The sequence below is a fragment of the Dasypus novemcinctus genome, chromosome 26 (genome assembly GCF_030445035.2).
Source record: "Dasypus novemcinctus isolate mDasNov1 chromosome 26, mDasNov1.1.hap2, whole genome shotgun sequence".
Classification (NCBI taxonomy): Eukaryota; Metazoa; Chordata; class Mammalia; order Cingulata; family Dasypodidae; genus Dasypus; species Dasypus novemcinctus.
The window spans coordinates 57695415-57720724 of NC_080698.1; the positions used below are offsets into that span (position 1 = coordinate 57695415).

General features: G+C 54.9%; 1 protein-coding gene across 3 annotated transcripts in view; it reads left to right on the top strand.

Moving 5' to 3' along the window:
• The window catches only part of EEFSEC (eukaryotic elongation factor, selenocysteine-tRNA specific), a 246729-nt gene that overhangs the window by 77307 nt on the left and 144112 nt on the right, over positions 1-25310 (top strand). For all 3 annotated transcript variants that reach the window (XM_004473414.3, XM_058288879.1, XM_012530959.3), the window contains exon 2: positions 18645-18852. In XM_004473414.3, coding sequence (XP_004473471.1) covers positions 18645-18852 — 208 coding nt within the window. The remainder of the gene's footprint in view (positions 1-18644; positions 18853-25310) is intronic.

A 25310-nucleotide genomic window follows, 5' to 3' on the forward strand; every position in this document is an offset into this window, starting at 1 on the left:
CTATTAATCACAACTAAAAATAATAAATCCTTGAAATCATGGAATATGCATTCATATTTAGAACTTTCCTGACTTTCTCAAAAATGTTCAAGCAGGAATTTTTTTTGAACTCCGGAAGGATGTGAGGGCCTAGTGCTTCCTGGTCCTGGGAAGCCTGGTGAGGAGCCCAAGGCCGCGGGAGGGGAACTGGAGCCTCGCAGCCGTGCGGTGTTAGGTGTGCACCTGTCCACTCCCAGCAGGGCCAAGTCCCCAGCCTCAGCCCGAAGCTTCAGAGCCTGGCGCCGGGCGCGGCAGGGCGGAGGTGAGCGCTCTCCTCCCGGAAGCCGCCACCAGCGCAAGGCCAGCAGCACAAAGTGAGTGGCACAGAGCAGGCTTTTCTCCAGGGAGATCTGGGGTCAGGCCGGGGCCAGGCCAGCCCGCCCCAGGTCAGTGTGACTCTGCGGCCTTGAGGGAGGATGCTGGCCGCTGGGTTTGGGCTCTGCCCCTCCTTGCTGCAGGTGTGGGCCTGTGGGTGACTCTGACTCGGGACCTGCCTGCCGGCAGGGCTGTAGGGAAGCTGACAGGACAGCAGGTGCCAGCGCCCTGGGCTCGGCGCCGGGCACCGGTGCTGCCGGGCTCCGCTTCACCTCTCTGCACCGTGGCCTCGTGCCTTCTCTCCTGTGCCCCCCGTGTGGTCCTCCTTTGCCTCCCTTTTCTCCCCCCCTGCTGTGTGGAAGGCGGTCGTGCCGGCCCCACGTCCAGCCTTCGCAGGCCTGGGCCCTGCAGGCCCGGGGAGGAGGGGGAGGCTGCAGCCCCACAGCGTCACCTTCGTGCCACTGCCTTGAGGCCAAGTGCAGGCAGGGGACTGCCTCGCCTCCTCCTCAGAGTGCTCCGGTCCTTTCTAGTCTCCAGTGGAGAGTGGACCCCCCGAGGGCAGCGGTCGGCCAAGGGCTGCTGTGACTCCGAGTGTGTGGTAGGACAGAGCTTGCTCGGGGTCGTTGCCAGCGAGTGCACTGAGAACAGAGCAGATGGCTGTGCTCCTTTTAGGGGGCTGGGAGTGAACGTTTATTTCACCTTGAAGGAAACGAGTGTTCAGAGCTCTGGGAGCTTGACGAAGCTGGACAGCCGTATGGCGAGCCCCACAAAGGGAGGAAATCCGAACCAATTGGGCTGGAAAGGACCTAATAAATCGTGTACCCCACAAGGACCTGGCGTTTTCTGTTCCTTGGGTGGGCCACATATGCTCAGCTCTTGCGAAGATTCGGAACAGCTGTCCTGAGTTGTTGCCGTTGAGTCATAGCGGGCCCGTGGGCCAGCGGTCGGCGCCTCTGGTCATCCGTCCTTCCTGACACAGCGCGGGCTGATTTGGCCGTCTCCCCCAGATCCCAGGAACTGCACGCTCAGCGTCCTCTGCAAGACGCTGGCAGCCGGGCCTTCCGTAGCCTCCTGCTGTGTCCTCTGCCCAGAACGGCCTCTTCCCTCGGCCTTCCGGCCTCCCTCCAGTTGCTGAGTTCCCCTCCTCACCGCTCTGCTTCCTTCCCTTCCTTTGCTGTGCTGAGATTGCCTGTCTGTGGGTGTCCCCCCACCAGACTGTGGGCTCCGTGAGGGCAAGGCTGGTCGGAGTCGTCCCTGAAACCAGGAACCAGCCCAGGGGCCGCCGTGTGGATGAACAAGTGGAGCAGACCCTTCCAAAAAAACTGTCAGCACCCAAGGCCAGTCTCGTGCGAGGGGGTTGGTTTCCAGGACTGTAGGAGGCCCTCTGGGAAGCTGGTAGTGGGGCTGCTCGCCTGGGCCACCGGCTGGCCTGCCTGTCCCCTCCTGCTGGGCCTCCCTGCACCTGGCACGGTGGGCTTGCCTCCTGCTCTCTGGTGGCTTGCCCGGTGCTCTCAGGCCATGGTGGGCTCTGCAGCAAAACGCGTTCCTGCTGCTCCTCGCTGAAATGTGACCTGCCATGCCTTTAGTCTCTCTCTGACTCCGTCCAGAAAAATGTCTAATTGTGTCTTGAACTCATTTACATTACTTGCTTCAATGGCCTCACTTGGCAGCTGAGGCCATATGCTAATTCCACCCTTTTCATGAAGGAATTCTGCTGATTTTACTTGCTTTTTATGGTAGATTTCCCCCGTCTCTCTTCTCTCTTTCCTCCCGCTCCTCCAGTCACCAGTTTCTGGAGCCCACCCTGCGAGCCTCTGGCTCGGCAACCTCAGAACATTCCGGGCTGCGGGGACTTTGGGGTGCGGGCCCTGAAGGGCACTTCCATGTCCCACCCTCGGCTTGGGGTTAGCCAGAAAGGCTCTGCCCGGCTGCTCTGCTCCATAGAGGGGCCCTTGGGCCCTGGACACGCGTGTGGCTGGGGCCACAGTGGCAGCCACGGTGTCTCAGAACCAGCACGGGAGCTGGCCGGGCTGGCCCTGGTCCCCGGCATCGAAAGCCTTCTGAGACCAAGACTGCACTTCCTGAGGGCCGGCAGGAGCCTGCGGCCAGGGAGGGCGCGCTGGGGTCCCCTCTGTCCTTGCGCTGCTGTGACCCTGGATGAGAGCTGCTCTCCCTCCCCACCTCCCAGTTTCTTCATCTGCGGAGTGGACGTTGCGTGCCCCCACATCGGGAGGCACTCCGGGGTCTTCCCCGCGTGCCCACTACCCTGGTGCTCTGGGCAACCCCGTGGGCCCCGGGAGCCAGCCCAGCCTCCCTGCACTTGGTCTGTCCTTGGCACCATCCCTTCAGTGGCTCAACCTTTCTTCCCTTTCCTCTGTCCCCAAACAAGCACAAGTCTCCTTTTGAAGCATACCAGTTGTCAGAAAGAAGGAAGGGAGAAGAGCAAATTGGCAGCTAGAGGAGGGCGGGGACTGGGGGAGGCTGCGGATGCTGCCTCGGTTTCTCCCCGTTCTCTCCGTAGTACTTGTTGAGCACCTGCTCCGTGGCCCTGGGGGCGAGGGGATCTGTGGGACAAAGGCTGCGTGGGCCCCTGCCCCAGTGACCTATCCTGGGGGCAGTTAGGGGCTCTGGGGTTCTGAGGGGCCCCCTGGCCGGCTGGGGGTGACATCCAGATGCACATTTGAAGGCAAGCAGCCTGGAGAAGGGGCAAGGTTGGCAGAAGGCTTCGTAACGTCCCCACAAGCCCAGGTCCCAGGGGGTAGGGAGCGTGGCCGAGGGGCAGGGCCAGTGGGCTGACGCCCGGAGGTGAGTAGGGGGAGGGCTGTGCAAGTGGTGGCCCGGTGCCGGCCCTGCCCTCCTCCGCCCTCCTCCTCGCTCCTCCGTGGCGGCCTGGACGTCCAACCCAGTGCTTTGAGGACCCATGGCCCCAGCTCAGGTCCAGCTCCGGCCTGCTGCTGCTTGGCTCTTCGATCCTGGTCATGTAGTTGAACCTCTCCGTACCTCCACGTGTCACCTGCAAAATGGGGGTGTGACAATAGGACAGGATGCAGTGAGCTCCGAGGTACTGGCTCTTAGAACGGGGCCGGCTCGTCACCAGCCCCTCCTGAAAAGGGCTCTGGAAATGATGCTCACTTCTCACGGCAAGGGCTTGTACCAGGTCTGGATCCCTCAGTTCCTCGAGGAAGTTCCAGCCGACCTGTACGCTGAGGTTTTCCTCCTTCGCTGCTCCAGGGAGTTCGTCTTCAGTTGTCCTTGGACTTCCTGCCCGCGGGGGTTGAGTCTCAGTAGGGCAAGCCTTGCTTGGAACTAGAGGCAGGAAATCCACCAGAGAGAAAACTAGGCCAGGCCGCTCATGCCGTCGCCCATGGCATCCTCCAGCCGCCCCGGCAGGCCCCGCGGTGCTCGCCCCCCTTGGCGCAAGGCCTGGCTGTACAGTGGCTGTGCTCTTGGCTGGGCCCGCAGCCCTGAGCGGGGTGGGGTGTGCTCGGGGAGCGGCGGGGCTGCTGGGGTGACCTGATGGAAGAGCTGAGGCCAGGGAGGAAGAGCGACCGGCTCCGGGGGGCCAGCGCCAAGGCACAGCGCCAAGGGCCCGCGGAGGACTGGGCTTCCCAAGCCTGCGGGCTCTTTGCTGACCCTCAGAGAGCCCGGCACCTACTCCTCTAGGGGGATCCTGCCTTTCCCACCTTCCCCACCCCTCAGGGTCTGGAGCTGGGGCTGCCAGGGCAAGAAATGTTGGTCTGGTTCAGCAGGCCGCTTCCTGAGAGCTTTGCCAACTCGGAGAGAGAAGTGCCAGAGAAGATGGCTGCTGATTCCAGGCTTTCTTTTAATGTCTTTCTAGTGTGGGCTCCTAGACCTACTTTGGGCCATTCAGTTTAAAAACCTTTTCTACTTGGTTGTCAGCCTTTGAAGATGGGCAGGTCTGAGAGATTAGTCCACATATCTGGCTGCTTTGGAGAAGTCGGGAGATCTGGTGACTCCAGGCCGCGGACGAGGAGAGCCCGGCCCCTCCAGAGGGCAGGGGAATTCCTGCTCACACAGTCTCCTGCCACGTCCCGCTTCTCTCCACAGTTGAAACCACGTTGACAGGACCCCAGAACTAGAGTTTTCTTGAAAAATAATGAGGGAAGCGGACTTGGCCCAGTGGTTAGGGCGTCCGTCTACCACATGGGAGGTCCGTGGTTCAAACCCCGGGCCTCATTGACCCGTGTGGAGCTGGCCCATGCGCAGTGCTGATGTGCACAAGGAGTGCCCTGCCACGCAGGGGTGTCCTCCACATAGGGGAGCCCCACATGCAAGGAGTGTGCCCTCTAAGGAGAGCCGCCCAGCACGAAAAAAAGTGCAGCCTGCCCAGGAATGGCACCGCACACACGGAGAGCTGGCCCAACAAGATGATGCAACAAAAAGAAACACAGATTCCTGTGCCGCTGACAACAGAAGCGGACAAAGAAGAAGATGCAGCAAATAGACACAGAGAACAGACAACCGGGGCAGGGGGTGAGGGAGGTAAGAGAAATAAATAAATAAAATAAATTAAAAAAAAAAGAGAGAGAAAACGAGGAAAAGACCACAGTGAGCCTCATACTCTTAAAAAAAAGGAAAAGAAAAAGAAAAAGAAAAATAGTGACTTAAGAAATGGCATTTCCCAGGACGCCCTAGTAAAGCAGCAGGAAGGCAACAAGGTTCCGTCGACCTGCGCCTCAGGCTCCCTGGCCCGCGCTGTCGGCCAGTCCCTTCTTCGTCCCAGCTGTACCATGCTTTCTGGAGGTTTGATGTGTGTCCCTCTCCGTTCCTACAGGTGAAGAAACAGGCCCAGGGCGTTTCAAAAATCTCGTGAAAAATCACGCAGCTGGGAAGCGGAGCGGGCACGCAGACTCGGTAGGCCCTTCCCAAAGCGAGTGCTCTCAGCTCAGCCCAGGGCCCCCACCAAGGCCTCCTGTCCCGGGAGCTGAGGACGGACCCAGAGGGTCCAGGGAGCACGTAACAGAAGAGACGGGAGTTGTCTGTCCCTGCAGAGGCCCCCTACTACTGGTTGGTCAACGAGTTTGCATGTTCACCCCATGGTGCTTGGGCAGCTGCCTGGTTTTATCTCTGAAGGTCAAGCAGTTTTCCTGTGCCCGCCCTGGCTGAGGCGGTGCCCCAGGGAACTGGCAGGAGCTCTGAGGGACTCAGGACAAGGGGCAGGGTCAGCTCCCGGGGTGAAGCTGGCGCTCGGTCTCCCACACTTTGCTGGTTGTGAAGTGAGCCGTCATAATTTACATTTCCACATCCACCCCTTAGTTTTGTGCCGAGAAGGAATTCCTCGCATCCATATTTGGTGATCTGTCTCTGTTCCTCTCCCTCGCCCCCAGTCCCTCAAGGTGTCTGCCAAAATCCTGTGTAATTTGTATCTTCTCCCAAGCTGTTATAGTATATGAGGGCAGAGGATAATTCAGTTATTCTTGAATAAAGATTCTTAGCAAAGAAAAAAAAAGGAGGGGGGGAGCTAGTTTTCATACTCACTGCATGAAATAGACAATATTTCCTGAAACAGGAGATACGAACCTCAAAGAATTTAAAATAAAACATTCATTTTATTATTTTTTTAAAGAAGGAAAACGAGGGGAAAAAAGTAGAATAGTCAGTCTTTTTATCCTAAGTACAGATGAAATTGATTAAACCTTAAAGCCTGGCCTCAGCACACCCGGTTTATTAATTGAAGAATTTCCTCTTACCCAGAATGGGAAGTTCACATTAAAATCGAGCTTGCCCCTGAGTGGCAGTGACACTTGAGAACTGAACATTTTCCACAATCCTATTTTCTCTTCGGTGCTAGAGGAAATCCTAAAATGGTTAAAAGGGGGGAGGGGGGAGCTGGAGCGGGGGGCGGGGGGGGGGCAGAAAAAGTACATTTTAAGGAAGTCCTCTTTCATTTCCTTGTAAAGCATGAAATCAAATTAGACGCATGGCCCACAATTATTTTATTTCTACATTTCAAATTCCATTTTCTGCTGCTTTTCACTGCTTATGAACAGGAGTTGTACTATTGTGCAAAGTCAGCTAAAAAGATTACCCGCGCCAGACTAAAGACACAGTAGCTTAAAGAAGCAAAGAGACAAACTCCCCGGCTGGGCTGGGAGCCCCGTGGCCGCTTCTCTCTGGGAAGGAGGCATCAGTGGCCAGCCCGACCTTTCAGCCCTTTTGCCTGGAGGGAGAGCTTGGAAAACCCTGCTCCTCGGGCAGGCTGCCGCCTCCTTCCCTGGAGCAGGGGAGACGCGAGGGGGCCTGGGGTACCGTGCTTCCTGAGGGGTGGTCACAGACCACTGGCAGTGAGGGAGGCGCCTAGGTGGGGTCTGGCCACAGCGCTCACACTCTTGGGGAGCAGGGGAAGGATTTTCATCCCATCCCTCCCACGTTGTCCAAGAGAAAGACTCAATTCAGTGCTAGAATGTCTTTTTTAACTGAGACAGTAGGCCTCTGGCTCAGTGCTCCAGCAGGCCACATTGTCTAGTTAGAATTTAATGACATTTCATCACTTTGTTTTGTTTTTGTTGTATTTATTTTTACAGTTAACTTCTATTTATGGCCATTGGAATGGTTCACATTTATTTGTCATGTACAGTTGTCTTTTTAATGTAAATGCATTTGAGGGCAAAAATAGGAGTTGATTTAAATATGTGCATACATAAGTAATAGAAGTTGGGTGTGGTAGAAATCGGGCAGGTGGTACGAGGATGGGCCCCGGTTTGACTCCTGCCCTCTCCCTCAAGCAGGGCACAGCTGTTCTGAAGACTCCAGCCAGGGGGCTCTTTAGTCATGTCTCAGTTATCCAGCCACATCTACCAGCCCTTCCTCTCAGGAAATTCTCATAAAGATCTACCTGAGCTCCTTCATGCTTCCGTTTAAGATCATTTCCTTTTGTGTTTCCATTAGATGGGGAACATCTGGTCCCAACCTCTGAACTCCAGCAGCTCCTCCACTTCCTCTGGCCTCGGCCTCCCAGTGGGTACAGGGGCCCACGGCTTTGGGGGTGGAGGTGGTGGGAGGCAGGCGGTCTAGGTAAATGGGGACAGGCGGGCTTTGCCAACACACAGATCTGGGTTCAAATGCAGACCTCCATTTGCCCCTGGGGGGCCACGGGCAAGTTACTGCAAATCTTTCTGGGTTTCTGTTTCTTCACCTGAAAAGTGCACGTAAGAGATACTTCCTTCCTGGGCTTTCGTGAAGATTAACTGAAAAAAAATGTGTCTGGTGCATTCTTAGATGCACAGTAAAGGTTCATTCTTTTCCCCTACTCCCTGGCTCTTGAGTCATCTTTTTTTTTTTTAATTCAGTGTTTTTTATTTAAAAAATAATTACAAAAGTACAGGAAAGTTGTAAGAATAGCAGGAGAGCTCTCACATACCGTCATCCTCTGGCTGTCGGTTGGCTCCTTCCCCTGTGTTCCTGTGATTTGGGGGAGCCCCGTCTCGGGAGCGGCTCTCAGCAGGCCTGAGCACTGCTGACTGTGGCTGAGACCAGCTCTGTGGTTTCCACGTTGTTCCTGCAGAAGGGCAGCTTCCACAGCAGGTCTGCTCAGGGCTGCTGGCAGGTGGTGGTGGTGGGGGCGCCTCCACTCTCCCCTGGTAGGACGGGCTCGGCCTGTAGGATCAAATGCAGACTTTCCATGTGAGTTTCCCAATGGGAGAGGAGCACACCCAGAGCGGTGGCGGAGGTGATTGTGTGTGTGCACAGAACGGGCAAGAAAGGTACGCCCTCCTTGGTGTGCAGTAACTCTTTCTGATGATGTTTAGGAGAATGTTTCATTGCAGTGCCAGGAGCCTTAACATGGCGAGCTCAGAGCATCTGGCAAGAATTTAATAATAGCGTTTTGATTTTATTGTACTTTTACTTTTTTACCTATTGCTTATGGTAAATGATACTGGTATTCCAGTGATATAAAGCTTTATCTTTAAAAATAAATCACGCAGAACAAATAAGTAAACACATAAAAATAAAAAGTAAAAAAAAAAAACCCACAAAAATAAATGACTGTTTTTGAAACAGTAATCTCTGCATATGGTTCAAAATTTTAAGGTGCAAAAAGGTATACAGTAAAAAGTGAATCTCCCTCCCACCTCCATCTCCAGTTTACCTAGTTTACTTACCCAGAGGCAAAACACTGTGACCAGTTTCTTCTGAAAATTCTAGGCATTCGGTGATTTCAAGCATGCACTTTCTCATGCAAAATCTCTAGACATAACAGTGTACTGTGCATTTGGCAAGAGTTCTGTTTCAGTGGACCTACAGTTACTTTTTAAAAAATAGCTGTGTAATATTCCATTATATGGATCAGTGTAGCAGCACATACCCTTGTGTGCACCTTATTTTGCACATGTGCGCCTGGCTGGCTCACCAGCAATATGCATTTGCTCTTTGGCTGAGTGAGGTTTTCGCCAGCTTGTGTACCCCTAGCGCAGACAGAACTGCCTGTTTCCCCATGCTCTTCGTGTGCTGTCCAGGGTGTGGAGAAACCACGTGGCTCCCTGGCTAAGAGCTCAGGCTCTGGAGCCCCACGTCCGGCCTTGAACTCTTGCTCCTCTTCTTCCTAGTCCTGTGACCCAGAGACTGAATTTCCTCATCGTAAATACAGCCACAATCCAGCACTGGAGGACAAGGACTTGTCACATTCACGTTAGCTGCTTTTATTGTGATGAGAATTATTTCTTTCGATCCGATCGGTGAAAAATGGGCTTTCAGGGTAGTTTTCGTTTACATCTTTCTTGTGATAGGCAAGGCAGAACTTCTCTGGAGCTGAGTGTATTTCTTTTCCTTGGTCCTCTTTCCGACCTGGTCCCCAGTGGCTCCCTGCCCGACTCCTCTCCAGTTCTGCCAGCCTCCTCGGCGTTCCTCAAGCCCCGGCTTCTCCCGCAGCCTGGGAGGCCCTTCTAGACCGCCAGCATGCCCCGAGGCTTGGCTCCGACGCTCCCTCCTCAGGCAGGCCTCTCCCGACTGCCGCCCTTGAGTGGCAACCAGACTGCCCGCTTATGTCCCCGAGCCTGCCCCTGCTCTCTGTCGCCCCATGGCAGCCATCGTCTACCATCCTGCAAAACCCACTTACTCTGTTTATTCCTGACTTTTTCTCCCCCTACTGCATTGCAATCCCATAGGAGCAGGGAATGCTGTCGGTTTAGATCATCCAAGGGCGCCGAGCTCCAGCCCTGGGCCCGGCCGAGGAAGGGCGCAGTGAACAGATCGCCCTGGGTAGGTGGACACTTTCATTGGGTTGCTGCTCTTTATAGTAAGTGAAGAAGCTTTTTATGCATTAGGACAGCGGTCCTTTGTCCGTAGTGTAAGTTTTAGACTTCCCTCCGTAGTTGTCTTTGGACTTTAACCTACATTTTTTCCAGACAGAAAAATATTTGATTTTTATGTTGTTGAATTGGTTAACCTTTCCTGTTTTCCTTTTATATGTTTCTGGGTTTTGGTATTTTTTACATTTAAGATTATAAAACAATTCTTGCATGATTTCTTTCCAGTTCTTTTTATGGTTTGATTTTTTTTTAATGCTTAAATCTTTGATCCATTTGGAATTTATTTGCAGTGTAAGGTAGGGGTCCAATGTTATCTTTATCCAGGTGGCCACCCATTGCCCCTCTGTCATATTTCATGTGGTTCATTTTCCTTACACTGGTGTGAAGGGCTGTCTTGTCACGTATTGCGTTGTTGGACGATTGGGGGTCTGTTTTGTAGGTTTTTCTAATCTGAGCACTTGAGTGCCCCAGCAGATCCTTATGGTCAGCCGTCTCATGAGGGAGCTGGCCAGACCATGGGGCCCTGAGCGGGCCTGCTGGGCCATTGCCCTTGTTCACAGACAAAACCCCTGGCGGTGTTTGGCCGGGGGTCTCCGGCGTCTGCGGGCTTGGCGGCTCCTGCGCTGGCTGGCGCCCAGCACCTCTGCCTGCCGCCTTGCCTGCTGCTGTTGGTCTCTGCCCTCGCCGCCGACTCTCCGTTGCCTCTCTTCACGGGCTCCGCTGCCGCTGTCCCCTTGTCGTCTTCCAGGTCCCGCGCCGGTCCTCATCCGCCCTCACGTCCTCCTCGGGAACCGGCCTGTGGTTTTGGACGTGTCTAAGGGACGCTGCAGGCAGCCTCTGCCCTGGGCCTGCCTTCCTCTTCCTGTCACAGGGCCTTCCCCGCTGCTCTCCCGGTGCCTCAGGGTTCCGGGGCCTCTAGCCGAGAGGCAGCTGGCGAGAGAGACAGCAGCCAAGCTGAAGTCAGTCAGCTCCGGTTCCGCCCTGCCTCAGCTGTTGACCTCAGGTTTCTCCTCATGAAAATGGGAGCTCGCGTCTCTTCCTCGGGGGCTGTGGTGAGGGTGACACGGGTTAGAGAGCTAAGGCATAGCAAGCCGAAGTCCCAGCGCAAAAGGCTGGTGGTACAGACACCAGGCATGAGACAGTAGGGAGTGGTGGGGACCAGGGTGAAAGTGGGAATGCAGAGCAGTTCTCAAGGGGCAGCTACTCTGCAGTGTGTTGGAGGCAGGCCGTGGAGGCCACGTCCGCTGCTTCATAGAGCTTTGGGTGGCATCACGAGCTGTAAATGTTGGTGTGTGTCAGACTCTCACGAGCACTGTGCGCCCTCCGCCATGCCCCTTCCAGAGCCTGGCATGTCTTTAAGTGGTCTGTTAGCAGCTGCTTGTGGGAAGCCCCAGCCCGGGGCTTGGCCCACACCTGCTGCCAGTATGTGGTGGCAGCCACTTGGATTGCGGCTACTACTCTGGGGTTTCTCACTGGCCAGTTGTGCTGCAAGCTGGGCCAGTCCCACCTCCACTTTTACTCACGTCCTCAGGACACCTGAAACTTGCCTTGCTCCTGGTCCCTCTGGCATGGAGCGTCACTTCCCTAGAGACCAGGGAGCTGGCGTTGTGCTGTCGCTGGGCCATGGCGTGCCCGCAGCACAGGCGGTGTTGCCCTGCGGTGTGGCCAGATCGGACTGGCGTTTGGGAGGGCACCCATCGCTGCTGGGCCAGAGCAGTGAGCTCACCCCTTACTGTTACCCCGGGGCCGTGGCCCTCAAGCCTTGGGCTGGTGCCCAGCAAGGCCCCGGGGGCCCAGTCGTGGCACTGCTGGAGTTGGGGGGCCTCACCAGCCCTGCCAGTACCTTGCTCCTCCTGGGAAGGGTGCAGGTCCATGGGAGCTGTAAGGGAAGGAGCGGCCATGTCCCGAGCCCTTCCCACATGCTGGCATCGTGACAGGATCGCTGGCACGGCAGTGGTCTCCTTTGTGGAGCTCTGGAAGGTGCCACGTCCGCACTGGGCGCCCCCAGCCCTTCCGGTGTTGTCTCTGGCTCCAGCGCTCTGCAGAGGAAGGCTCCTGGCTCCCAGGGGTCAAGGGCCTACTGGCCTGAGGCTGTGCAGCTGGCGAGGGGCAGCGCTTCGCTCCCGCTCCGTGCCCAGCCCCGCGGCTGTCCTCTGCTGCCCGCGGCCCCCGACTCACCTCAACATTCCTGCGGTGGACTCTGGCTTCCTGCCGGGGGCCTCAGCCTTCTCCCACGAGTTCCCTTCTCACGGGCCCCCAAATTAAAACAGACCAGCCCTTGGCTCTCATCTAGCTTCGTGTCTGGGCTTCCTGGCCAGGATGGGAGAGCCCTGTCAGTAGGAAACCGAAACGGCACCCGCGTCCCTGCTCTGCAGGTGGGGAAGCGACGCTCAGAGGGGCAGGCCGCTCGTGGACAGCCCCTTCTTCTGAAGGGCAGGACAAGGGCAGGGCCCCTGGGCCTCTGCTTCTCCGGCCTCGTGGGACCTCGGGCCCGTCAGTCCCAGCGCAGCCTGCAGGCGGCGGTGGGGCACGGGGGCCGTGTCGACGTGTTTGGTCCGGGGAGGGAGGCGGGCTGGTCCTCAGTGGGCCCGCAGGGCTGAGGAGGGGTTCTGTGCAAGAGTCAGACGTGCTGCCATGTGCCGGGGGTCCTCGGCCCACGGAGTCCTGGCTCCCACCCTCTCCCTGGCTTCCTTCCCCTTCTGCAGGCCTCCGAGTCAGCCCAGGGTCAGCCTGGGGGCCACCCCACCAGCGGGGGCAGCAGGGCCTGAGGGTGGGGGCTCAGCCCCCAGCAGCGCCCAGCACAGGCCCCCGACTGAGGCCTGCAGGCAGATGGGGGGGCTTTCCGGATAATCCCCCTCTTTCCCACCAAACCTTGGCGGAAGGTGCCCCGTGTAGGTTCCAGCCTGACGGGTGAGCAGGTCGAGGCCCTGTGGGCTGAGAGCCGGGGCCGGGGCAGGCGTCTCCGAGCTGCTCATCCTCTTACCCTGCTGGTGCCCTACGTCTCCTGTCTGCAGCATAGCATGGCCCCCATCGCGAAGCCCCTCCTTTCCAAACCTCTGGTTCTTTGCCCAATTCCAGACTCTCCTGGTGGCAGGAGTATCCAGAGGGAAACTCCAGGGCTGCCCTGCTTCCAGAAGTTAGGCAGAAAGAGGAAAATTAGAACGCACAAAAGTGATACACCCCTGAGTGCGTGCCTTAACATAAGAATCCACTGTGTGCACAATGGACCCACTGTGACGGAGGCCTCGCCACCTCGTCTGCCTTGGCAGAGCCAGGGCTGGCACCTGCAGCCCCTGCTGAGGTCGCGTCAAGCCTGGGTGCCCTGCCCTACGTGGATGGCTTTGGGCAAGTTATTTAACCACTCTGAGCCTTAGTTTTTTTAATCCCGTAAGATGAGGAGGTGGACACGGCAGTGTCAGTGAAGATGGCCTCTGGCCAGGGCTCGAGGAGCCCCTCCAGGAAGCGGGACCTCTGGAGTGCCGGGGCCCCCGCTCGTGCCCTCTCCCCTGGCTGCAGAGCAAGTAGTGCGCTGGAGAAATTCGGCCTTGCTGGCGGCTCAGGAGGCCGGGTGCTGTGGAGGGAGGGAACGGGACCGAGCTTCGTCCTCTCTGAGCGGCGCCGTGCTCCTCAGCCTTGAGTTCGTCCCTTCACCTCCCTGGGCCTCTGCCTGTGAGGTGGGCTCCGTCCACACTGCAGGCTGTGCTGAAATGAGGCGGAATGGGCAGCAGCAGAAGAAACGCGCTCAAAGCCGCTGGCGAGATTGGGGTGGCCCTGCGCTGCCTGTACCTCTTCACACCAGTCCAGTGGGGCGGGCACTGGGGTTGCCCTGATCCACTGACAAGGGAGCTGGGGCACAGAAAGGTGTGGTGCATTGTCAGGTGGCGGTAATAAGGGCAGCAGCTCAATGGCGACTGCAGTTTTGTTTTACTGATAGCAACGTGTTTACATTGTTCCTTGAATATTGAGCAAGTTGCCCATCGAAAACCAGTTTTTTTCTCTATTTTAAATTTGATATTATTTCCCCTTCTGAGAATTGCCCATAGCTTTTGATTAGAACACACACACACACATCTGATTCTGAGGTTGCTAAAATATGTTCAAATTTTATGTTCAGTTTCTCCTGTTGAAAATTTTTTTCTGAACACACGTTTTTTTCTTTAGCCCCAGAAGGGAAATTATATCTCACAACTAACTTATAGTTTGTTAAATGCTGACCTTTGTATGTTTTAATTTTTTTTTTTGAAATGGTTAAGATATATAATCTACAGAATTAGAAATTGCAATTTTTGGAAGTACTGAGAAACTTCAACCCTTATAATTATTCTCCAAATCTTTAAAGAATTCTATAGCCAGTACAACTAGATGAAAAGCTCTGATAGATTGAAAAATATAGAGGGTCATTTGTAAGCCTCAATTTTTTGTCCTGTGTTTCCCACCCACTCGCTTGCTCTGTCGCTCTAGTCTCAGAATGATTTCCTCCCCTCGGTTCGTGGGAATCGCAAAGGACACTGTTTGATTCATTCTGTAGAAATACTCGGGAGGTTGAAAACTTCAAGACGGGCCAGTGATGTCACTTCCTGTCGTCTGATCAAAAGTTGGATGAAGAAAGGAGAGTGAGCTGGAGCGCTGATGGGCAGCGGGTCGTCGCCTGGCCTGACCCCGGCTCCCAGCGGCGCCCCGGTTCCCAGTGCAGCCCAGCCAGTCCCCGTGACCTCGGGCCTCCTTAGAGGCCCTCCAGGGTGGCTGCGTGGCCGAGGGTCTGCCCGTGAGCCTGGCCTTGGAGCAGGCCCTGAACAAAGGCGGCTTGTCGCTGCCGGGGGAGCCTGCACATGAAACCCAGAGCTGGCTGCTCAGCCTCGGGCCTGAGCCTCGGCCCTCCAGAGCTGTCAGTCAGCTTCATTTCTCACCCCAGGGTCCCACCAGGAATGGGAAGCGGGATCGGCCCAATACTCTTAAGGACAGGAGCCATTCCCCTCCAGTCGCCAGAGAGGACAGCACACCCCTGCATGGTTTATATACCAGTAGCAAATTAAATACTGGAACAAAGGAGCAGGTTCCTGGTAAATAAAGTGGAGGGGGGGAGGGAGCCAGCATGTGCTCGTTGAGTCCAGCAAGGATTTATTAGGCTGTGTCCCAAGCTGGGCCCTGTGCTGGCTGCCGAGAAACGATGGAAAACCCAGGCCTCGGTCTGGGGGCTCTCAGGGTAGGGTGGCGTGGAAGGCAAGGGCCAGGAGGAGTGAGGTTTGTCAGGCATTCTGGGCACCTCGGGAGCATGAGCGAAGGCCAGGAGAGGAGCGAGGGGTGGTGGGTGGTGAGAGGAGGCTGGAGCGGGGGCTGGTCCTGGTCAGGGCCAGGTGGTGTGGCTCAGCGGGCGGGGCACAGGCCCGGGGCCCTGTCCTCTGCACGCCTCCCGGCCGCCCAAGCACGGGCCTCCGCCTGGCTCCCCTCACCCCCACTGCCCCTCTGCACGGTGGGCTCAGCAGTCCTGCGGGCGGAGTGGGGTGAGGCTCAGGATCCAGGGTGGGCCTGGAGAGTGGGAGCTGCTCCAGAAGGCTCCTCTGATGCCCGCGAAGGCGTGGGCACAGCTTTGCGTGGCGACTCCCTAGCACCCAGAGGTGGAGGAACGCTGGGCCGGCCGTCAGCTGTGAAAGTGCCTCTCTGCCCTCGGGGCAGTGGCCCAGGCCGCGGCTCCCAGCCCTCCTCACGCGCCCATCCGCTTTATCCCTCCCTGCCTGAAGACCCGGCCTTGTAGCCTTGGCCCAGTGGAGGCGGCAGGGCCGCTGTGCTGGCGAGGGCGGAGGGGGTGGCGGGGCCTTCTGGGGTGGCACTGGGCTCAGGCACAGAGCAGGTGAGGGACGTGTGGGCGTCACACGTGAGGGGACCACGGCCAGCGCCCGCACAGCTCCCGGCACCATGTGCGTGAAGCACCTGTCAGGTAAACACGGGGTTCCCCCGGAGCCACACTCGGGCGCTTGGTGTTATTTTGAGAATGGTGGGGCCCTTGGCCAGAAGGCAGCACGCAAGGGCAGGTCCATGTTTTATTATTTATTTTCTTACGTACTGAAAATTACAACTGGATTTATTTCCAGTGGGCGGAGACACCTGCGTTAAAATGTCAACGACCCATGCTAGCGTGGCGTGAAGTCTCCTTCCAGCCCGCCTCCCCGCCTGTCGGTCTAGCAGGCCTCCAGCTGCTTAGTCTTCAGAGAGGGTATGCGTGTGGGAGCAAGCATGCACCCAAATGCAGCACCCGCCCTCCCTCCTCCCTCCTGAGCACAGATGACTCTGCACACGCTGCTGCGCCTTTGCCTGTTCCTCTCGCCGTCTGGGAGATGGCTCCTCAGTGGTAAAAGGAGAGCTGCTTCTCCTCTGCTGCGGGTGTGACGTGATGTGCGTGGGCTCGCCTGTGCCCTGTGGAGGGCCATGTGCGTGCCTGCCAGCTGTGGCTGCACCAGCCTTCCGCCGTGCAGTGCTCATCGCCCAGCCGTGCGCTTGGCCGGGGCAGGGACGCTGGGTTTCCATAATGGCCGCACCCTTCACTATCACCATCACCCCAAAAATGTGTGCAGCAGTTATGTAGTTTTAGAAAGTCCCTTTTGGGCAGTTGTCTGGAGGATGCATCTTAGAGGGATAAGAAAGAGGCCCAGAGACAACTGCCATGAGCCTCATGTGGGCTTGGGAACTGGAGTTGGACCGGAGAGAGCCAAGTCATGCTGGTGGCCCAGTGCCTGAAAGGGAAGGGAATGGAGGACCCTAGCAGACAGTGAATTTCTTTTCAGGTCTTGTTTCTTAAAAAGTCAAGGCTGTTTTCAGTCCTCTGTCCTATCCATCGTGGCCGGTCAAGCCAGCATCGTCCTCTCTGGGGCTGTGCTAGAAATCTGGACCCCCCACCTGTGGTCTGATGAGGGAGAAGCTCTTGCTGGCTGCTGCCCCTCCAAGCTCCTGGGGACCACATGCCACTGGTGTCCCCAGCTCACAGGATGAGAGAGAAGTGGAGGGTGGTGGGGAAGGGATGGGCAGGAAATTGGGGTGCTCTAGCCCTGCCTAATGTCAGGGACACCATAGGTGGTTTCTTTCTGGGGAGGCCAGAGGCGCACATCAGTTCAGAGGTGACTGGGAGGCCTGCCCGTCCCTGGGAAGAGCCCTTCCGCAGAGAGATTGGGGGCCCTGGTTTCTCGTGCCCTTTGGGGCCCGTTGGCTGCATGATCTCACAACTCCAGGTTAGTGCGTCAGCCTGAGGATAGATGGCCTCGTGTCTGCCAACGGCAAAGAAAATCACCCTGCCTCCTCGCCTTCCTTCTCCCTGGCAGCAGGGCAGGGTCATTGGTCATTCACAGCCTAACCAGTGAACTGTCATTTGGGCCTGAGGACCCCTTGTAGGGCAAATTCCTGTAAACTGAAAATGTAATTATCATTAATTTCAGTGGGAATAAACATCTGTCTGCTGGCATCCCCAAATAACTCCCTTTAGTTCTTGAAACGTCTCAAATCCCAGTAGCAAGGACACACCCCATTGGTGGCTAGCGTTCGTCTTCCTGGCCTGATGCAGGTGGTTTCACCTCACTGACTCCTGCCCTTTGTCTGTCCACCTGATTTTGCTCAGTGCAGGCGTGGCTGTGCCCTGGCCTGGCGTCCACAGCCAGGGTGGCCGTACAGTCCTCGGTGAAGTCACCTCCTCAAAAAGCCCACGTACAGCAGGTCACACCCTCAGGAGTGGATTGGCTTTAAGAGCGTGGTTTTCTGGGTAATACAGTTGCAGACCCCTAGGCACAGCCCACCCCTCTGTTTGTCAGTCTTTCTCTTCCCTTCCTCAGCAGAGGCAAGCGTTGAGGCATTTGCCAAGCCCAGCAAGAACACTGATCTTTCCCTGCCAGGCTGTTTGTCCTGTGTTGAATGGAATGAAAATGATAGAATTGGCACAGCAGAAGGACATGGGTTTTGGAGTCAGACCCGGCCCTGCTCTGTGTTAGCTGTGTGCGTCCAGGCATGGGCCTTTCATGGCCCTCGGTTTTCTCATCTTGAAATGGGGTAATGCTCTGTTTTGGTTTTCCAGTTGCTAAGACAAGTACCATACAACGGGGTGGCTTAAACAACTGCAAGTTATTGGTTCACAGTTTTGAGGCTAAGAGGAGTCCAAAATCGAGGTCTCAGCAAGGCGATGTTTTCTCCCTGAAGCCAGTCCCGGGTCCTTGGCTTTCTCGGGGCGTGGCGTGCCCAGGCGACTTCTACCCTGCTCTGGGCTCTGTCGACTTCCAGCCTCTTCCGTGGCTCTTTCTCTGTGTCCGCCTTCTTGTGCCTCTGAGAACATCAGCTGTCTTGGTTGGAGGCCACCCTCCTTCGGTCTGGGTGTGCCTTAACCAATCACATCTTCCAAGGTCCTGTTTAAAAATGTGTCACACCACGGGCCAGGGTGGACCCAAGCCTGCCCTTGGTGGGCACACGACTCAATCCCCACGTTCTCCTTACCTCTCACGGTGGGTGTGGCGTGACTCAGTTGTCGAGGCTGCCGCGACAAAGGGCCACCAACAGTGACATAGAGCAACAGAAACCACTGCCTCTCAGTTCTGGAGGTCAGAGGCCAGTGGCCTCCGAAGTGTGGCGGTTCTGGTGGTGGCCGGCAACCCAGGTGCTCTTTGGCTGTGGCAGCACACAGCCCCTGCTGCGTCACACGGCCGTCTCCCTGTCTGTCCCCTCTTTGTAAGGGCCCCGGTCCTGTTGGGTCAGGGCCCACCTCCTCCAGTCTGGCCTCATCTTCACCAACCACGGCATTCAAGACCCTGATTATGAAGAGGCCACATTCCCGGACCCGGGGCTGAGGACTGAGCCGCCTCCCCAGGGACTGGGCTCAGCCCCGGGCACGTGGGGACCCAGCGGCGTCGTGCCGGCCTGCGCACCGTGCGCCTGGTCTGCCCCGGGAGGTGTGCAGTCATGCTTCATTTGCCTGGCTTCACCCGGCCTAGGGCACTGGGCAGCTTCCCGCAGACCGTGCTTCCCCGTCTGACCTTGTCTCCTTTCACCCAGGAGCCCAGATCATCGATCTGATGATGCTGGTCATCGATGTCACCAAAGGCATGCAGACGCAGTCGGCGGAGTGCCTGGTCATCGGGCAGATCGCCTGCCAGAAGCTGGTGGTGGTCCTCAACAAGACCGACCTCCTGCCCGAGGGGAAGAGACAGGCGGCCGTGGACAGGATGACCAAGAGGATGCAGAAGACCTTGGAGAGCACCAAGTAGGGCCGGCGGACGGGCGCGCTCAGGGGAGGGTCCCGGGAAGCGGACCTCGGCCGGCCCGGCTCCGCCACGGCCAGGCTTAGGCAGGGCAAAGGCTAGAGGCTGTACTGAGGGGTCAGAGGGTCCAAAGCATCAAGGCGTGCGGCGGTGGTTCCATCCTAGCAGGTGTGGCTCGGGGGGGAGGGTGGTTCTATGCTACCCACTGTACCGGAACCAGGCTCCTTTTCTCCTGCAGCCCCTCGCGGGTCTCAGGCCTGTCTGTGTCTGTGCTCCTGGGACGGTGGGTGCGCAGGGCAGCATCTGGGGGCCTGGGCTGGGGCTGGCACACGTCCTCCTGCTTCCGGTCTGCTGTTGGGAACGTAGTCATGCCCGCGTGTCCTGGCCTTGCCTAGTGGCAGGAGTGGCTGGAAATGTGTCTTCTAGCCTCCAGCTTATCTGCTGTTCAGCCTGTGAGAGGGAAACGTGAACTTTGGTGGATAGCTGGCTGTCTCTCTCACAGGGGCTTGTACAGTTGGGTGGATGGACAGACAGACAGTTGCATGTTTCTGCTGGAGACCAGACTGGGAAAGTCTAGATCAGAGAGGATGTTACTACTATTTCATGCCAAGGAGCTTACCATTCTTACCCGCTGGGAAGTGGGGAGCCATTGAAGAACTCCACGCAGGGAGTGACCGGCTCTGACGAGGCTTCCCCGTCCAGACTCCACTGGCTGTGGGCGGGAGGACAGCTTGGAGAGGGGGGTCAGGCTCCCAGGGAGAAGGAATCCTCCCGGTGAAGGCAGCAGCTAGAGAGGAGGTGGTGCCTTCGGGAGATCCAGACCACGTACAGCTCCCAGGCCTTGTCAAGCGCTGGCTCCGTCACATTCCGAGGTCCGTGGGCCAGCAGGGGCAGTGCTCCTGGTGGGCAGTGGGGGCGAGGGGTGGAGGGGAAGGAGAGTGGGCATGGGGGTAGAGGGAGATGGGACGACAGAGCAGAAAACCAGCTGGTCGTGCAGGCGGCCGCGGGACTGACTTATTCTGATGTTGTCTAGAAAATGAGAAAATGTCCTTGTTGAGCACACAGTGTGGGCAAACGTCATTGTTTTTATCAATTTCTCTCTTCCTCCCTGGGCCAGTCCCATTTGATCAATACTAAAAAGCGGTCGCTGGGAGACAGCAAGACTTCCTCTTTGCTACGCAGCCCGAGACAATATCCTGCCACTTCCACTTCTCCTTCTCGCCTGTCTGTGGAGGGCAAGCAAGTAGAAAGTGTTTTTGTTTCCCCGTCATAAAGATTGATATGCCTTCCCATTTATGATTTTTTTTTCAGATCCAACACCTGCAGCTCTCCCCCAGAAAGCTCAAGTCGGTTAAATTAAAGCTCCAGGCTTGTGAATGGGCCAAATATGTCATAAAAGATTTCCTAGCGCTGCCTTTTGTTAGCAAAATTCATCAATCCGATAAAATCGACACATTTAGATAAGTGTTGCATAAGAATTCAGACTTTGTTATTCCCAACGGAAGTGGATATGAGACTGTAAAAAGGAAGATAAAAAATTATATCTTCTTCTTCGTGAGTTATTTGATCTCCCTGCTGTTTTATTTACTTGTCAGAAAGAGGAGAACAGGTTCTTTTGACTCCTGCTTGTAAAAGCCTAGTACAGCATCAGTACCATATGCCATATAAATGGGACATTCTGGGGAACGGCTTAAGCTACAGTTAAGGGTAAATTAATATTAGCTCCTTCAATTAATTACATTTAAGGAGAATTCTCACTTGCAAGCTTAAATCACTATTCCCATTTTAATGTATTGGTGGAAGGTCAAATTTCAGACTTTTTACACAGGCCGGTAGCAGACTGGCCAGCAGGGCCTGGGAAGCCCCTAGCCCGCTCCTCTGGGGCCCAGCAGGGCTTGTGGAGAGACCTGGATAAAGGAGGGGAGCGGCTTGTGCCTGCGGCCCCTGCCGCCCTGGACTGGTGCGGCCTGTGTCAGGCCCGGCCAGGAGCGTCCCTCAGGCAGCACCGCGAGCCTCAGTCCTCCAAGGCAGTGCCGCCTTGCCTGCCATCTCTTGTGAAGGAAATCCTTACTAAACACCAGTCCAAATGTGAAGAAATTTTCTATCTAGAGTGGGTAAAAAATGTTCTGGTAAACCATGCGAATACCAAAACCTAAAAAATATTTAAAACATAAAGCTTTTTTTTTTTCCCCTATCCAAAGAGTCATTTAGAACAAATTTGGAAAATATAGAAAAGAGGATGAAAGAAGGTGGAGACCACCCAAAGATTTGATTTTTCCCCCTCAGAATAGCAACTGCTGACATTTAAAAAAAAATTCAAAATTTTATTTCAAATTAAAAAAACATTACAGACAAAAGGCAGCTTGACAAGTTATGGAAGCATTACTCCCAAAAAGTTTTGTCCAGGTACTTTTATCTCATCTAATCCCAAGAGCAAGCTCAGTTGTTCCTCCACTGTTCAGAAAGATACACAGATGAACACAGATTAGTAAAATGACATAGTCAAGGTCTCCTAATTGATGAAAAAAAAAGAAAACGAGAAAAATATGCTTAATCATATCATATCTCACAAAACCAAATCCCATATTCTTTTTTTACCTTTATCTTTAATATAGTATGTCTTCTTTGCTTTTGCTGCAAAAACATTACAATACTGTTAACGCTAGTCTATAAATTACATTAGTTATGTTTCTCCCGTGCGTCACCACGTTCTTAACGCCTTGTGGTGGACGAACATTCCTGTGTTTTTGTTATTGACCACAGTCCTCATCTACCACCCGAATCACTGTTACGTGTTCCCTAAATTGTCTTCCAACTGGTGACATTTTGGTTTATTTCATTCGTCTTTTTACTGTACTTAGTGTATGTCCCCCCCTACTTTGAACCTCTAATTGTAACGATGGGGTATTTCTTGTTTTATTTCTGCTTTTATTACTTTACGTTTTACATGGCGGGTTCCTCATTTAAGCATCGCTGCATCACTCTGTAGTTGACCCTTTAGACTGGCATCTTTGCACGTCCTTAGACTTCTGTATTTCCAGTGCTTTCCTCTGGATAGATCCCCTGGTATGCAATTACTGGCTCACAGGGCATGAACATTTAAAAAAAAATAAATTTATCTCCCCCCACCAGATGGCTCCCTCATCTGTTTGCTCATTGTTTTTGCTCATTGTCTGCTCATTGTTTTTTGCTCATTGCCTGCCCATTGTCTGCTTGTTCTTTCTTTAGGAGGCAGTGACACTTGAACCCAGGACCTCCCATGTGGGAAGTGGGTGCTCAGCTGCTTGAGCCATAGCTGCTCCTTGTTTGTGTTTTTTTTCCTTGTTGTTTGCTTGTTGTTGGTTGTTTTTGCTCATTGTTTTTTCTTGATATCTGCTTATTGTTTGTTTGTCTTCTTTAGGAGGCACCAGGAACGAAACCTGAGCCCTCCTATGTGGGAGGTGGCAGCACAACTGCTTCAGCCACATCTGTTCTTCCATGAACATTTTTATTTTTAGACTTTTGTTGTGCTTTGCCATCTTATTTTCCAAAAGTATTATGCCATTTCACACGGTGTCGGCAGCTAACATTGATTTGTAACTTAAAAATATATTTTGAAACTCAGTATCTAAAAATGGTATTTTATTTCCATTTGAATGTGTAGCTTTTTAATTACTGGTGAACATTTTCCCTTCAGTTTTTAAATAATCATGCTTTATGATTTATGCCCATATATTTTATCTGTCTGCTTCTTGCAATCTTAATGCTTTCTATTTGATCTTAATAAAGATACTGCTCTTAATCCCTTGATTTACTACAATTATGCCTTCACCATTCGTTGTCTCCATTTTAGTTACTTTTTTGGACATGCAAAAGTTTCTCCTTTTTACATAATCAAATTCTTTGTTTTTATTTGTGATTTCTCTGTCTCTGCAAGCATTTAAAATTACCTTGCATAAGCATTTACCAATATTAACAGAGATCAAAATAGGAGATAAAAATGTATCCACAATTTATTGATATGTCAAATAGTGTTTTTTCCCCTCATGATTTTTGTCAGCCTTTCTCACATGTACATAATTTGAGGTAGTTATTGCAACAATGACTCTCTTTCATGTTCTGGGCATTTTCATTGTTCCAGTTACCGTCTGACTGCCTTCCCCAGACTCCCTCCTGCTTTTAAACCTCCTGTTTCTTTCTGTTTGGCCAAGGCGCTCTGCTCAGAGCCCACGGTGGGCCCCCCGCCCTGCCGCCTCCGGCTCAGCGCAATGCTAAATCGCAGGCAGTTTGTGTGCTACTGCGTTGCCTCTTACAAGGTGTGCATTTCAGGACTAGCTTTGCGGCCCACTGGCCTTGGGTCTTAGGCAACTCGCTGTGTCTTTCTGAGTTGCTATTTCTTTATTTGTAAAATGGGAGCTGGTAAGTTCAGTCACACAGTGTTGCCAGGAGGGAGCATTTGGCACAAAGCCTGGTACACACTGGGTGCTTAGTAGTAATAGCTGTAACCTCTGGAGCACCTACTGTGTGCTCTGTAGTATGTTTCTCCCACACGCAATTCATTGAGTTGGTCAAATCCTCATAGTTACGTCAGGAGGTGGGTTTTTCATCCTGTTTCCTGCTTGACTGCTGAGAAAACTAAGATCTAATAAATATTGGCTATTTCGAATTCTATCCCAAACCTAAAACTTAGAGGCTATTTTTTTGTCTTTTACTCAGTTTCTCATTGTGATATGTACATATACATGCAGTATGTGTGTATGTGTATGTGTGTGTGTATATATACATATATATATACATATATATACTATATTTTAAAAACGTAGCTGCGATGGCTTCGTGTGTTGACGAAAGCCTGCCACAGGGCAGTCAGCGCTCTGGCCCCAGCTCGTGCGGGGACACTCCACAGCTGGAGCGAGGGGCTTGGAGGAGGGGCTGGGCGGTGGGAAGGGACGAAGCCCGCGAATCTCCTCCCGCCCGCACCCCTGGCTGGACCCCTGCTGCTCTGAGAACCAGACCCCCAGTCTAGGTCTAAAACCCCAGGCAGGAGGCGCCCGCCAGGGCCGGCTGACCCTGCTCCCCTGCGCAGCGCCGGGGACGCCCTGCAGGGTGGGTCTTCAGGAGGCCAGCGGGGCTTCCCTGGAGCCTGGGACAGCGCCAGGCACCTGGCCCGGCGCGCCTCCATGTCTTGTTGAAATACGTTGCCCAAAAGGGCTTGGGTAAAACAATAATTGAATTTCCGAAAGCTTTATGGTTAATTGCTGGAATTCTCGGCGCACGTTTCCCGTTCTTGGTACCTCCGAGCCTCAGGCCTGTGGTGCGCGACAGAGCAGACTGCGCGCTCTGCGTCCTGGCTTGCGTGGAGCCCTGCTCGCTGCCCCCCCCCCAGGCCCCGACCGTGTTCTTGTCCTCCTCCCCGCCTCCCCTCCTCTCCTCTCCCTGGGAGAGGCCTGGCCTCCACGCCTGCAGAGCAGGCCACGCCCCGGGCCCCTGGGCGGCATGCTGGGCTTCTCGGCAGTGGGGGCCATTGCCCTGCTCTTGGGGGGCCGAGACCACATGGAATGCACCTGCACCGTCCCGCCCGGGGCTGGGCCCAGGCTTGTCCGCTTGCTTCCCTTCCTTTGGTTATCTGTGTTTTGTTTCTTCTTTGTCTTTGTCTTTATTTTTAAACTTCTTTCCTTCCCTAACCTCTTTTTCCTTCCCTCCTCTGTTCCCTCCCTCTCCTCACTATTCCTTTTTTTTTTTTTTTAATTCTTTTCCCCTCCTGCCTTGCCTCTCAGGCCACCTTCCCTCTCTGAACTCCCCTGTGTCCCTCTGGGTGCTTGCCTTCCCGAGGCAAATGTCTGGGTCCTGCCAGCACAGCCTGTCTGAGCTGCTCTGGGAATGGTTGCTGAGTGAATCTCGGCTGCTTGGAGTTCTTCCATTAGCCTGTATCGTCTTGTTTCACTGACCTTCCGAGCTGTGAGCAGCTCCTGAGAGTAAGTGCAGGTTAGGGAACTCTGACTCCTCAGTCACTTCCTCTCATCTTTTAAAGAGGAAAGAAGAAAAAGTCTGATGTCCTGAAAGGCCTGGTTTCCAGCCAGGCCAGGGGCGTGAGGTGACGCTCCCCTGAACTGATCCCATGGCCGGGCAGGCAGGAATGACCGAGTCGTGGAGACGGGACTCGGGCTGGAGATGGGAGCCGCGCTGGAGACGGGAGCCGGGCTGGCGATCTCAGAGCCGCCTGTGGGCGCAGGGCAGTTCTGAGGAGGAAGGATTCGCTTCTGGCCTGGGGAGTCACGGCTTCGAGCCGGTTCCAGCAGGGCAAGCGATAGCTGAGCAAGGTGATGTTCAAAGTACAGGTGCCCGGGCCAGGGGCGGCAGCCGGGCAGAGGGGCACCCACGCCCTCCCCACAGGCCCGTGCTGTGCAGGTGGCCGGAGCGTCCAGAGGAGCGCTGCGCTGCGCCTGGGCGGCTGTGCCCCTCCTTGGTCTGGGAGGTATCT